Genomic DNA, 15,480 nt, shown 5'->3' with positions numbered 1-15,480 from the left:
CACCGCTTCCAGACATGCATCAATAGTGCATATATATTAATGTGAGAGAAAGCTAAAAAAATAAATGTAATTTCTTTTATGGGATAAACTAAAAAAGAAAGTGTGATATCTATTAGGGGTTGAAGGAAGTACTATTTATGCGCGAAACTACGAGATAAAGGAAGTAACATTTACGTGCGAAACTGAAAAATTAAGTCCGCAATATACTCTTTTCCAATTTTTATCTTTTTTTTTAAAAAAAGGTGGTGGCAGGGATAATATGAGAAGAGACGTGGGACCTCTGCATGCATGGTGACACGTGGGATGATACCCGCCTTTTCCTTCTCAACACTTATTTGGCGGGGACATTTATCCCAACCTCATTTCAGGCCCTTTTTCGTCATTTCGCTTCTCCAATTAGGGTTCGATTTTTCTCGGTACCCGTGCCTCTCTCTCTTCTTTCTCTCTCTATGATCCCTCTGCTCAGTTCGCCATTTTCCCCCCTTTTGCCTGCCTGCCTGCCTGCTTTTTTCTGGGTTTTCTCCGTCTCTCTTTCTCCCAGAATTAAACTACTTCTCCTCGTGATTAACAAGATCATGTGACCATTCTCTGCGAAACTCTGCTTCCAACATTCATTCATCTTTAGTCGCGAAACAATCTTTTTCCTTTCCCGCTTTGTAAGAGTAAACAGCGATCACAAAAAGGAAGCCATGGAATCTAGCCAAAAGGTAAAAAGGAAGGAGAATTAGTTTATTGAGAGATGGGATCAGTCTTCCGTTGCAATTCACAACTATTTCAAGTGATCGATCGTACAGTCTTTTTACTTATATTTTCAAAATCTCCCCCTTTCGCTGATGTACTTACTTATCTGGTCTTTTAGGAAGAGGGTTTGTCGACGATCGGAGCGGAGATCGAGAAATACTGCTCCGACTGCAGAACCACCACCACGCCGCTGTGGAGGAGCGGCCCTTCAGGCCCTAAGGTCTCAATTTCTCATCAATCGATCCATAAAAAAGTTCAATTTTTCCCAATTCGGATCGGATCTCTTCTTGTGAAGCTAATTCTGTTTGCTGTGTGTGTGTTTTCCCCCTCAGTCTCTGTGTAATGCTTGCGGGATCAGACACAGAAAGAAGCGGGCGGTGGCGGTGGCAAAGAACGATGTGAAGAAGGGGAAAATAGGGAAAACGAGGAACTTAATGCCTCTGGGGAAGGAAGTAGAGGTGGCGGAGGGGCGGAGGTCGACGGCGCCGGCGAAGAGGCTGAGGAGGCCGAAAGAGTGGGGTGAAGTTGAGAGGGCTGCCCTGCTTTTGATGGCTCTGTCTTGTGGTGCTGTCTTTGCCTAGATTGGTGTGAGAAAAGAGTAGCTATTTTGTTCATGGTTTTACAAGGGTTGTAGATTGAAGAAGAAAAGGGGCTAGGAACTTGGGACTTAGGAGTTGGTGGTTTCATTTTCCTTTGTTTTGTTGGGCTTGGGGTGTTTAGAATTGAAAAAAAAGCAAGTGTAAATATCGTATGGAAATCATCAATGAAGTGCTCTTCTTTTCAAGTCTTTATTCTAAGCATTAAATAAATTATTTCCCATAGTTGAGTAGCTAAGCTAGATCGTGCCTACTTTTTGACCTTGTTCAAGGTTGACTAGTGAGGGATTGGTTTAAGTGATAAGTCATTTGTTTATAAAGTTACTCTACATATATGTATGATTCAATAAATAAAGAAAAGTACTCCCATTTAAATAGGAATAACTTTCTTTATGAATTGAACAAGAAATCCTTCTCCATGAGAAAAGCATCACTATTCTGATAGTAAAAGTGATTCTTTCCAAGAATGCAAAGAGGGTGTGGTGTATTTACCACTCCACCAAACCCAAACTTCCATTCTTCGCTATAAGATAGCACTTGCTACTACATAACAGGACAGCCACTACATTTCATACTAAATGAAGATGGTCAATGAGAGCCGAATCTAGCAATACTGTTTGAAAATAGGAAGTGTACCTTTTCACCAAATCTGTTTTCCAATATGCAGCTATATTCCTTTCGTTCCAATTATGGTACAAGACCAGGATATTAAACTCATGGTTTTAGCAACAAACCACCTAATGCTACTGAAGATCATGCTTAACTCTTCATGGAGAAGCTACTCTGTTATTAAAAGAATAGCTTTGCAGCCTAATTAGTAACTGAAGGAGGATAGTTTATACATATGACTCTCACAAGCATCCACGATTGCCTTGTAATGGCCATTGCAAGAGGATATAAATATAAGTGCCTAGAAAAAATAAATAGACGATCTAACATAGTTAATCAGAAATGGAAGCAATCCACGATAAAAGTATGAATCTGGTAGCTAAATACGAAAGTGACCATAAAAGCCGGACAAAACAGCATCAATTTATAAGGCCAAAGAGTCTCATCTATAACTAGTTAAATTAAAACATGGCCGAACTAAGATAGTAAATGATGGAGATGATCATAAGTCATACACATTCCATATATACAAAATTCCAGGAAATTCTTGTGTGAGTGAGTGACCTATAGACTGTAATCAAATAAGAGGTGTTCTCCCAGCAGCTAATAACAAAATGAACACTCATACTCCAGAAAGTTTACCAGAGATACCTTTTTCTTCATCCCTATCAGTTTTGATATCGTTCTTACTGTCCATTTGCTTGGACACCCGCTGGTTAGGAGCAGTTCCAACCTTCCAGTGACTGACTGCTGATAGAAAACACCTCCAACAATAGTCAGGAGCAAACACACCAAACCAAAAGGAGTTGCATGCTTATCCCATATCAACACATTAATAGCAACAGTAAAAAACTTGTTCACAACCCCTGTTACTGTAAATGCAGTAGCGGATATAGCCTTTCTCGCCGCAAAGCCAAAAAAGCTAATGAGCAACCCAAACACACAAGACAAAGACACTGCAGAAAATGCAACGGGTTCAAGCAAATCTGCTCCACTCGAGGGTCCCAGAGCTGCAAAGACATCAGCATACTCCCCTGTCAAAACCCAAAACAGGGGAGCTATCATCAACGACAAAAGATTATTGTACAACACAAATCCCCGAGTGTTCAATCCAAGATTAGTCACAATGTGCTTGATGTAAACCATTTCTGTCGTGATAGTCACCAAATAGGCGAAAGCCCACGAATACGCAGTCAGTGTAAGCCCATCATCGGCCGCTACATACCCAACCGCACCCCCCAAAATGATCACCAGTGAAAGGAAAGTCATTTTAGAAGGACAAGGCTGTCTCCTAAACGCTGTGTCGGTTATCGCCACAAGAAGTGGAGTTAAAGATCTGAAAACTATGAAGCTATCAACATTGGCATGGCGAAGGAGGTTCGTATTCGTGAAAATAGCAAGATAAAACACCAACGCTGCAGGCAGGAACTTCTTTGCTGTCTCTAGATTAAAAGGATCGTAGTGCAAGAACCCAAGTTTACCAAGAATCCAAACACCTGCAGCTGAAGTTAAATACTGGAGAGCAGTGAGTAAACCAGGGTAATTAAACTTGGTAATCGCTAATTTGTTGATCAGAGAGAGCAAGCTGGAGCAGAGAGCATAGCCGATCACCAAGCTGCTAGTTGCGCAGTATTGCTTCTGTGTTAAATGGTATAGACAACATATTTAGAGAAGAAAGCAATGGGAGAAGATTATTGTATTTTGATTGAATGATGAAATGGTACTCAACACCCATATATTTATAGGGATGTTGGTGACTTTTGAGATCCTACAATAAATGTATATTCATGGAACTACACTACTATTGGAACAATGCATGCACATCTTCAATGCTTCTTGGAACTCTATTCTTCTTTAATGCTTATTGATACTTCCCCTTTTCTCAACACTCCCCCTCAAATTGAGTGGTGGGATCTCCAAAACTCAATTTGGAAAGCACATCTTCAAAGCTCCTTGAGTTGACTGCTTTAGTTAGGATGTCGGCAAGTTGATCCTCAGAGCGAACAAAAGGGAGTTCGACAATCCCATTCTCAATGTTTTCTTTGATGAAGTGTCTGTCAACTTCCACATGCTTCGTTCGATCATGTTGTACTGGATTTTGTGAGATGCTTATAGCGGCTTTGTTATCACAATACAACTGGCACTTGCTTGGAGGGAGATTAATCTCTTTCATCAATCTCCTTAACCATAAAATCTCGGTCAACCCACTTTTAATCCCACGAAATTCTGCTTCGGCACTCGAAAGAGCCACCACCTTCTGCTTCTTACTTCTCCATGTTACCAAATTACCTCCAACAAAGGTAAAGTAGCCTGCTGTAGACTTCCTATCGTTTGGGTTCCCTGCCCAGTCAGCATCTGTATAACCATGAATCTCAAGATGCCCATTTTTAGCTAACAACACTCCATGCCCTGGAGTTCCCTTCAAATTCGTGATATATGAGTTTTCTGACTTACGCCCCAACTGCATAGGCAATATCTGGCCTAGTGTGCGAGAGATATATGAGTTTTCTGACTAGTCGCTGATATCGACTACGGTCAGCCAACTTGGCTCCTTCTCTGATTTGTAATCCGTGATTAACCGCCAGAGGAGTGTCTGCTGGTTTACATTCCAGTAGGCCAGTCTCTGCTAGGATGTCCAAGATATACTTCCTTTGTCGCAGAAAAATTCCTTTGGTTGACCTTAGCACTTCAATCCCAAGAAAGTACTTGAGATTCCCCAAGTCCTTCATCTCAAATTCCTGAAAAAGATTTTTCTTTAATTCCTCAATCTCTTCTAGGTCGTCACCTGTAATAATCATGTCATCAACATATATGATTAAACATGTGATCTCATCACCCTACTTCTTAAAAAATAGCGTATGGTCTGAATTGCTCTGTGTATATCCATAGCTAATCATTGCCCCAGCAAACTTCCCAAACCATACTCTTGGAGATTGCTTCAATCCATACAAGGTCTTCCTCAATCGGCACCCTTCACCTGCTTTAAAATCTGTTGCAAAACCTGGGGGTGCTTCCATGTAAACTTCTTCTTCCTTCTTCAACTCTCCATGTAGGAAGGCATTCGTCACATCAAACTGGTGTAATGGCCAGTCCCTATTAGCAGCAATGGATAACAACACCCGAATTGTGTTCATCTTAGCTACTGGAGAGAAGGTCTCAGAATAGTCAACTCCATATGTCTGAGTATAGCCTTTTGCGACAAGTCGTGCCTTGTACCTTTCTATCGAGCCATCAGGTCTTCTTTTGATAGTGAAGACCCATCGACAACCCACTGGTCGCTTCCCTTCTGGTAGAGCACATTTCTCCCATTTGTGGTTTCGAATCAGTGCATCAATCTCTTTCTTCATTGCTTCCCTCCAATGCTTGAATTTCATAGCTTCTTCCCATGTCTGTGGTATTTCTTCTTCCTCATATAGTGCATTCTCGAAAGCCCGAGCCATCTCTGATAAATGGCCTTTGGCTAGGTTCACAACAGAGTACCGCTTTTTCTTGTCAATCCTCTCTGGCGTATACCTTTTGGGTGGAACTCCTCTGTTTGACCTTGGTGGAAGTATGTACCTCCCAGTGTCAGGGTCAACTCCTTCGACCTCGACTTCCTCAATTTCCCTTTCTTCGGCCTCAATTGAATTTTCTTTTGCACTAACAGTGTTAGCCAAACAATTATCTGTATCCACAGGATTACTTACATTGGATAACCTTAACGGAGAAATATTTGAGGCGATGCCACTTTCTACGATGGACTCTACCACATCAGAGACTTGCTCAGCGGAATTGCTTACTGTTTTCTCTGATAGATCCGCATCAGGATTGCTTGGCGTTGGCAGTGGCATTGAGATCCAACTTAGCGGGTCCGTAAGAGTTCCGATGACTTTTGGATAAAAGACAAGTTTCACAGTACATGTCATGCTTAGGAATAATACTAGGAAATAACAATTTTAAGTAACCGATAGATGAATGACCCAAGCGCCGATGCCAAAGCCAAGCTTTCCGGTCAGCTGATCCGTGAGTTAACATGGCAGTCCCTTTTTGAGCTATCTCATCCACATAGTAAAGCCCATCACGTTCAGTGCCACGCCCAATTATCTCTCCGGTTCGGATATCCTGCAACAGACAAAATTGTGGCTGCATTAGTAACGTACAATTCAATTCCTTTGTGACATGACTAATGGATAATAACTTATGAGACATCGAAGGAATATATAGACAATTTGATAACTGCAAAGTTGGGGAAATGTTAACGGTTCCAGCCCCCTCAACCACCGTAAATTCCCCTTTGGTAGTTTGGATATGAGATTTTAGAGGTTTCTGAAGGTTGGTAAGGTCTGAGGCATCATATGTTATGGTATCGGTTGCCCCACAGTCAAAAATCCATTTATCAATTTTCTCATGGCCATTAGATACTGCACACACAACTCCAAGCTTCTCGAGAGGCTGAAATCGATTTTGGCAAGTGGTTTGGGAAATTATGGAATTTTCAGGAGATTTGGGGGCTAATTGTGACTGAGAATTTTGGTGGGGTAAAACCTGCAATTTCCCAAAGATTTGGGGGCTTCCAATAAAAGAGCCCCCTAACCCTAATCTACCTGAATCGGGCGCCGTCTCTCCCCTCATCAATTCTTCACTCCAATCGTGAATTACACTCCCACTTCCGCTGGCAACGAAGTTTGCTGCCCCGGTTGTGTTCGCCGGCTGAGCAGCTTCATTTCTGGTCCTTCCTCCTGGCTGGACAGCACCGGCGGTTTGCGCGACCCCCTGCACGGCGTTGCCTCCGTCGCCTCCAACTGCTGCGGCGGCGTGCCCGCCACGGTTCCAGGGTGTTTGCGGTTGCGGCGGCTTGCCGTGCTTCTCTTCCCACCAATCTGGATATCCAACTAGTTCAAAGCATGAATCTTTTGTGTGTCTTTTCCGTTTGCAGTAGGAACACACCAATTTTGACTTGTCTTCTTCATCACTTCGCCGATTTCTATCATTGTCACTGCCGCGACCACCACTGTTGCTGCCGCGACCACCACCGTTGCTGCCGCGACCACCACCCCGAGAGCCGCCGGTAGGGTTCTGCCACCCTCGGATGGCGAGGCCAGTTCCAATTCCATCCATGGCAGCTGCTCTGCCGGTGTTTGCCTGTTGTAACACTCGGAGTCGTGTCTCCTCCTGCTGAATCAGGTTGTACGCATAGTCGACGGAGGGAAGCGGGTCCATTTTCAGTATCTCCCTCTTAGTTGTTTCATATTTGCTATCAATTGCATAGAGAAACTGACATACTCTCTGATCTTGTATGAATTTGTTATGAATCTCCATATCCTCTGGACATTTCATTGGGTTCGTCTGTTTTTGGTCGATTGAAATCCAGATCTCTCCCAACCGGCTCCATATTTCTTCTAATGAACTGCTTCCTTGTCTCAGTGTGGTTGCTTTGAACTGAAGATCATACACTTGGATTTTATCTCTTCCGCTCCCATATGTGACGGCCAACGCATCCCATATATGCTTTGCCGTCGGATGTTGTGAAACTCGACTGACCAGTCGAGGCTCAATGTTTTGTACTAACCAAGTGATCACACAGTGATCGGCTTGTTCCCATTGTATGAAGGCTGGATCGGTTCGCGGTGGGGAAGGAGGCACTCCGGTGACGTGAGATACCATTCCCCGACCGCTTATTGCCGTCTTCATCAATACGGACCAAAGGGCGTAATTTTCTCCATTCAACTTATTCCCACCAATGTGGAGGGGCTGCGTGTCAATTCTGAATGGCATGACAGCTGTTTCTGGTGGATTTGGTTAGTTCATCGCAAAACTATTGCGCATAAAGTTGGCAAATTGCCGGGCAAATTCATCTGCCATAGATAAATCTGAGGTTTCGGTTACTATATAGTTGTCATTTGACATTTTGGCTTATGGTTATAGGTACAACGGAAAAAGAAAAAACAAAAAAATGGGAAGGGGCCGAGAAAGGTATCAAGGACGATGATGATACCTTATCTGAGTCCAAACCCGCTCTGATACCATGTTAAATGGTATAGACAACATATTTAGAGAAGAAAGCAATGGGAGAAGATTATTGTATTTTGATTGAATGATGAAATGGTACTCAACACCCATATATTTATAGGGATGTTGGTGACTTTTGAGATCCTACAATAAATGTATATTCATGGAACTACACTACTATTGGAACAATGCATGCACATCTTCAATGCTTCTTGGAACTCTATTCTTCTTTAATGCTTATTGATACTTCCCCTTTTCTCAACATTCTGCGCCTCCAACCGTATCAACGCCATCAACGCTGAGCTTTTAAATTGGAGAAATTTATCGAATGGATCGATGTGAATTCATCAGTTCGTTATCAGAATAGAAGATCTGTCCCTGATCAAAAATGGGGTGAAGAGAAACCCTAAAAATGGATGGGGGAAATGAGAAGGAAAAAATTGTGGCAAAATTGACAAGAAATGTGGTTCATGTAAAGCTAAATCAAGGTCAAATAAATGCGTGGAATGGAAAACCATATGATCAAATTCAATGTAGAAAGGAGAAGGAAGCATGGATTGAATCAAATCACCGAAGAAAAAAAATCAATGGAGCTCTGTAAAACTGAGAGCCCGAAAAAAATTGTAAAAGAAATTAAAATGGACAAATTATGAAATTTTATTTTTTTATTGCCAAAGATCATACAACAGAGATCAGACATCGCTGTAATCAGAACTTAACCAAATTTATTTTGAATTAGTATTATCCCTTTTGATTAAATTGGTTTAGATCGGAATATGCTCTTTGTATTTTGGTTTTTTATTTTCTTTTGTTTGCGTGTGTTGGAAAAGAAGACCACATTAATATGCCGCCCATATTCATTATGGAGAGTTCCTAAGTAGTGTAGAGTTCCTAAGTGTTGTAGAGTTCCAATCCCATTTGTACAAATCAAACATAAACCAAAGCCAAAATTCCTACCCGCCGAAGAATCTCGGCGTAAGGTCCAAGCGCACAGCAACAACAACGACTCAGGCAAACAACCGAAGGAGAAACATATCCCTGCCTCCTAACGGAAACCATATCGAATCTGCCCACAAGGACAGACTTCCTAAACCGAAGAAGACGTACGCCGATGCCCTTGTTGATGGCGGAAAAAGGGTATGCGGTGGTTTGACGCCAGTGGTGGTAGCAGCCCCAGTCACCGACACCGGAGAGAACAAAGAGGGATGGATGACTGTTGTAATAGGCGACCACTCTGTAGCTCCACCCGTCACAGAAAGCAGCGTCGGCGGAAGCAGCAACACCGGTCGGCAACAGCATCCGTCAAATTCTGAAGTAGCGGCGGCGGCGACTGAAGGAGCGACGGCGGAGGCTGCTGAAGGAGCTGCGTCGGAGGCTGCTGAAAGAGCTGCAGCGGCGGAAGCTTTGCAGCGGAGAAGAAGAAAGAAACGGAGGATGTGCTGGATTTTGGCAGGCGGTGAGGACCGAACAACCGCCACCGACGAGATGGCAGGAAAAGATTCTGAAATTGCAAAGGGGGAAACAGCTGAGAGGGAGGGGCCGAAAATGGGGTGTTCTAAAGTCTCTACCTCCATTTTGCAAATAAGCCCCTCAAATTTGAGAAAATCCCAAAATAAACCCCACCCCAAAGATCCCTACCAAAATCCCCCAAGTCAATTATGATATTACCAAATTCCCCCCAGTTGACCAAAAAATTACAGAAAAAACCCCCTTTTGTCCGAATTTCCGAGAATACACCCCGAACTTTCGATAAAAATGAAAATACACCCCGACATTTTGAATTTCAGCCTTCCATTACTTGTACAAACAAATTCCAAGCTTTAGCGTACTCATCTTCCTCAAACATAGGACCTAAAGACTACCATTGGATTTTTGACTGTGGGGCAACCGATACCATGTCCTTTGATGCATCGGACTTCCTCGATATTTATCAATCCACAAAAACATTTGTCCAAACGGCCAGTGGGGAATTAGCTCATGTTGAAGGGGCGGGAACTATATCTATATCACCAACCCTTCGCCTCTCAAATTGTCTTTATGTTCCCTCTTTGTCCCACAAATTGTTGTCAGTGAGTCACGTCACGAAAGAACTTAATTGCAAACTCCTAATGCAGCCTCGTTTTTGCATGTTACAGGATATCAAGACGGGGGCGATAGTTGGTCGTGGCACTGAGCGACATGGTCTGTACTACGTAGATGAGATTTCCCAACACAGTACTGCGCTGCTAACTCATGGACTGAATGAAAGACAGATATGGCTCTTACACAGTCGGTTAGGGCACCCATCTATAGGTTATCTCCGTCTACTCTTTCCTAAATTAGTTTCTTCTTCACTTGTTTTGAATTGTGAAACGTGTGTTTTGGCTAAAAGTCATAGACATTCCTTCAAGTTGAACAAAACTAGAGAAAAATCTCCGTTTGCTTTAGTTCACTCTGATGTTTGGGGCCCTGCTCCGGTTACCGGGAGTCAAGGATTTCGGTATTTTTTGCTATTTGTTGATGATTTTTCTCGTATGACTTGGATTTATTTTTTAAAATCAAAATCAGAAGTCTTTGAAAAATTCACTGAGTTCTATAGCCTTGTCCAAACCCAGTACAACACCAAAATCCAAGTCCTTAGATCTGATAATGGGAGAGAATATGTGAACTCTAGAATGAAACCTTCTTCACCGAAAAAGGTCTCCTTCACCAAACGACATGTGCATACACACCTGAACAAAACGGGGTGGCTGAGCGAAAAAACCGGTATATCCTTGAGATCACCCGTGCACTTCTAATAGAATCTCGCATCCCTAAATCTTTCTGGCCTGAAGCCATAGCCACATCTGTTTACCTTCTAAATCGTCTTCCCACAGGAATCCTAAACTTCAAAACCCCTTTAGAAATATTCTCTTCAAAACACTCAATTCCCTCTTCTCTCAATCTTGAACCCAAAGTTTTTGTGTCACGACCGCCCATACTAGGGGTACCACAAACGCGGCGATCGTGACCGACATGCATGGATAACGTTTTTAAAAGAAAATCCTAATTAACTTAAAGGAAGAAAGACATTTTAGTTTAAAGAAGTTTAAGGTTAAAATTTTACTATCACTTAGAAAAGGCTTATAATAAATACTTTTAAAAGAAAAAAAAACGGAGAAAATAACTTAAAGAAAACCAATTAACTTCTAAAGTAGACCATTTAATTTAATTCACGAGAACACCATTTTCAAAAGATAACGTAATTACTTGGTGAAAACCTAACACAACCATACATGTTCAACCACAGTACGAAAAGATTAAAGTCTTGAGACATAGTTTAAAATATAGCAACGGAAAATAAGGTTTAAAGAGAGTCAATGATCACGCCTATGTATGAAGACACAACGCGTCCTAAGGCTAGCTCAACATCCTTCGCAACATCCTGCTCAACCTGCAAAATTTTAAAAGAAATTGCAGGGCTGAGTACTTGTTGTACTCAATGGGCTCATGCCGAAAACATTTTATATAGTTATGTCATCCATATCAGTGATCTCGAGTTTTTATATGAGATTAAGAAATTACCACGAGAACACAAAAACATTTCATAGACTGGCCAGTCAAATAATCTCCCCACTTTCTCAACAATCCATCAATCACAATCATCATTCCATGTGCGACGAAAGTGTGGCCACACTATTCGCCCACGAGACCGGCCGACTAGCAAGGACGGCTCACGATCCCACCAGTGTACACAGCCTGATAGGGTTTGCGGCTGATAAGGCTAATTTCATGCATGGGTCTAGGGATTTAATTCGTGATTTTACTAGGACTAACGCACGTTTTAAGCCAGGTGTGTGAAGGAATTCGCCAGGTCCAGGAAAGAAGACCAAAAAATCACAAGGTCGAGGAACTGGCGATTTAGTGAACGATTATGAAGAGAATTGCTCGACGGAGGAAGCTCCAGAGTTGAAGGGTAGAATAGGGATTTCTACGAAGACTCAAGGGCTATGTCCGCATCTATAAAAGGCAGAAGCATGCAAGCTGGAGGGATCTTCCCGGGGGAGACCTCACCACAGCCTGTTGCTTAGTTCACTTTCCCACACACACACTTGATACTAGTTTTGAGGAGATCTCAGTTCGCACGTTCGGGTTTCATCTTAGCTTCCGATATGGTGTAACACCGCTCTTGTTAGGAGCGAAGAAACAATCTATTTTCCGCTTTCCGCATTTTGCTTACTCTGTCGAGCTTCGTTGTTCGAAGCTCGGTTCGCTGTTTTCACCGAATAGTTTCTGCTTTAAATGCAAGTTTGATTTTCCGTTATGGCGATTGTGTTGATTTCTGGTTTGATCGTTTCGCTTATTGAGATTTTGGAGTTTTTAAATTGTCTGAGTTGGATGCGTTTCGCAGCTGTTTACTGAGTTATTGTAGGTAAATGGTCAGATCTGGGAGATTGGAGTTGGATTGTGGAGGAATTTTGGTTGGATTTGCTGGATTTGTTGGTTGTTGGGTTCGGATGTCTTGGATCCGGAGTGGATCAAGTATTCTGACGTGAATCTGAGTAGTTTCGATCTGATTTTCATGCTTAGTTTACGTGTTTTTCTTTCATTCCGTCTAGTGTACGCAGATCTGATGTGTTTCCGAGTTGCAGCAAGATAACGACGACCAAATCTCTATATTCTGTTCGAATCTCGCTTTTTGCTCTGTTTGTTCATCTGCAAGTTTAATTTGGTTGAGAGGATGCATTTTGCTGCGAGCTAGCGTCAGAGTTTGTTAATCTGCAGTTCTTTCCGTACTTGCCATTTTTTGGAATTATGGTCCCCACTTTCAGTCATATTCTGTTTAGCTAGATTAGGTAGTTGTTTACACTGTCTAGGAAGTGGTTATGTTTCTTGTTGTCGACGTCTGAATTTACAAGTTTAACATGTCCTAGGTCTAGCATTTACATTTTCTGCCTAGGTCTAGAGTTAGTTTAAAATTCTCAACCCTTTTGTTGCGTGGCAGCAGCCATTTGTCTGTCCAAAGTCTCTGAGCACTACTTTGCGAGTCCATCTCTGTGGGATCGACCCCACTTCCCTATACTAATTCATAGTGTTCGGGTTGAGGGATTTATATTTTTTTGAAGGGGAGTCGATGTGTGTCCAACGACCAAGCACTTTATGTTCTCTTAAGTTCCTAGACCTTGTGCTCTAGTGGATTTAAGGAGCGTGGTGTCTTGACCAAGCACTTGCAGTGATCTATTTCTGTGCACACGCGATATATGCAAAAATACCTCTCTTCAAATGGCGCCGTTGCCGGGGATGGATGGCGTACTTTGTGTTAGTGCCTAGAGTTTTTGGTGTGAATAATTTTAATTTACTTTTTCTTTCCGTTTTCTTTGTAGTACATGAGCAGGAGCTTCCACCGGAGTAACTCGTCTGGTTGGAAATACGGTCAGTTCGTTTGGAAGATCAAGGATACAGCCTCCACTGTGACTACCAGATCAGGGTTCACGACGGGAGATCCGTTCCCGACTGAGTTTTTGAGTGACGAATCCTGGGAATCTTCAGGACGAACAGATCCGGAGTCCCCACCAGAATCGGAAACAGAGTCAGAAACAGGGGAGGAAGAGGAAGTTGAGATGGCACACGTAGCGGACCCAGATCCAGAAATAGGGTCACTAACGGCTCATCTCGATGGAGAACCAGCACACGCAATAGTGATGAACCCACGTCAGAGATCTATTGAGATCAAAACGAATGTGTTAGGTGTCTTGCCAACATTTTCTGGGCGAAGGAGTGAATGCCCGTACGAGTTTTTGAACGAGTTTAGCAAGTTATGTGGCATTCAAAGGAGGCCTAATGATGCGACAGAGGAGGACTATCGCTTGCGCGCGATTCCTTTCACTCTAAAGGGGGAGGCAAATACATGGTTGTTGAGATTACCCCCGGATTCTATCCGCACCTGGAGGGACTTTAAATTGGAGTTCCTAGATTACTTCTTTCCATCCAACAAGACGAACGCTCTGAAGAAGGAGATAGTGGAATGCAAGCAGGATTACGACGAGTCATTGAGCCAATACTGGTCAAGGTTCAAGGGATTGCTGGACGCATGCCCGAATCATCGGATGATAGAGGCAGAGACCTACTCTCTGTTTTATGAAGGGGCAACTCCCGAGTCTAAGGATTTGATGAACTCCTCGAGCGGGGGGAATTTTACAAGAAAGAGAGGGAGTGAGGCAAGAGAGATTTTGGGAAGATTAATCGACGCCAAGAAGGCGTATGACAGTACGAGGAATGCTGTGAGAAGAGGCTCTGTGAATGCATTGAGGGAGCAGGAGGATGACAAGGTTGAAGCAAGGATTGATAGGCTGGAGAAAGCCTTGCTGAATGCTATCGAAAAAACTAATACAGCCGCACCAAGGGAAACGGCTAAGTTGTTAGGTCCAGTAGATAATCAACTCCAGCAATATTACGGACCTCAGGAAGGTGATTACCAGGCCCAGGCGAACGCGATGGGAAGTTGGAATCCTGATGGAAGTTGGAACCAAGGAAGACAAAGAGATGCACCCTGGAGGAATCACCCGAACTTTAGATGGTCTGAAAACGAGCAAAGCCAGCCAGCACCCCAACTGAGTATACAGTCCGCACCGCAGCCCGAGAGGCAGGGTAACTGGAGAAATCATGAGGGGCAAGGAAATTGGAACAACCGTAATCAAGGAGATCACTCGACCTGGGGAAACAAGAATCAAAATTATCAAGGGAATTCTTATGTACCACCACATCAAAGGAATTTCCAAGCACCTTACCCAGGTCAAGGAAGTAATTTCAACAACAATCCAGGAGGTCAAGGGCACATTCGCCCAGGCCAAGGAAGTGGAACAAACCAAAACATAGGGCCAGGCCCTAGTCAGCCAAGCTCTAGACCAAGGAACCTTGATGAGATGGTTCACGACCTCGTTAGTTCCCAGCAGCACATTCAGAACAATTTACAGTCAAACAATGATGTGGTCCACAAGCTTCAGGATGCGCAGCAAGAACAGAAGGCGGCAATGGATATGTTGGCCAAACAGTTGTCTCAAATAGCTACTTCCTTGAGTGATATGCGGGGAAACGAGGGCAAGATTCCTGCATCGGTAAGACCACCTGACAAAGCCAATGTTAGCCAGATCACGCTGAGATCTGGGAAGGAGTACGAAGGGCCGGTCATGAGGTACAGAGAGGTCACGACCCCCATTGAGGATAAGGAAGCAGAGGAAAAAACCACTGAATCAAGAAACTCGGTTGAAAGCAACCCTGCAGTTAGAGATGAACTTCAGGCAGGAGATTTAGAGAAACGGCTGCCCAGGACAATCGAACCATTTTTCCTAGATCCAGAACCGGAATTGGTAGAGAAAAAAAGAGTCGATGAATCTTCAGCAGGTGAATGTTCCGGAACCGGGAAACGACCAAAACCTTTCCCAAACCGAGGAGAGGCAAAGAAAAAGAAGGATGAGCCAGTGGATCTTGTGGATATTTTCGGGAAACTGGAGATAAATCTACCCTTCTTACAGGCTTTGAAAATGCCAGTTTTCAGCAAGTTCATCAAAGAGTTTATAGCTGGGAAGGC

At 43.2% G+C, this 15,480-nt stretch overlaps 1 protein-coding gene and 1 pseudogene across 1 annotated transcript; one reads left to right on the top strand and one right to left on the bottom strand.

The window, feature by feature from the left end:
• Positions 1-32: 32 nt before the first annotated feature.
• On the top strand, positions 33-1,661 carry LOC121751626 (GATA transcription factor 15-like). The gene is made up of 3 exons (XM_042146418.1): positions 33-707; positions 860-961; positions 1,074-1,661. Exons 1-3 carry the CDS (start codon positions 690-692, stop codon positions 1,320-1,322), a joined length of 369 nt encoding a protein of 122 aa, XP_042002352.1. The 5' UTR covers positions 33-689; the 3' UTR covers positions 1,323-1,661.
• A 907-nt stretch (positions 1,662-2,568) lies between these two features.
• Positions 2,569-8,227, bottom strand: LOC121804096 (annotated as a pseudogene).
• Between the last annotated feature and the right edge of the window lie 7,253 nt (positions 8,228-15,480).

The sequence above is a fragment of the Salvia splendens genome, chromosome 1, assembly GCF_004379255.2.
Source record: "Salvia splendens isolate huo1 chromosome 1, SspV2, whole genome shotgun sequence".
In the NCBI taxonomy this organism is placed as follows: domain Eukaryota; kingdom Viridiplantae; phylum Streptophyta; class Magnoliopsida; order Lamiales; family Lamiaceae; genus Salvia; species Salvia splendens.
This window is presented reverse-complemented; position numbering and strand designations above follow the sequence as displayed.

Bases quoted from the DNA above. Each gene is read 5' to 3' on its own strand.
- LOC121751626 (XM_042146418.1), top strand. The intron at 962-1,073 runs GTCTCAATTTCT...TTTCCCCCTCAG, and splicing joins GCGGCCCTTCAGGCCCTAAG to TCTCTGTGTAATGCTTGCGG.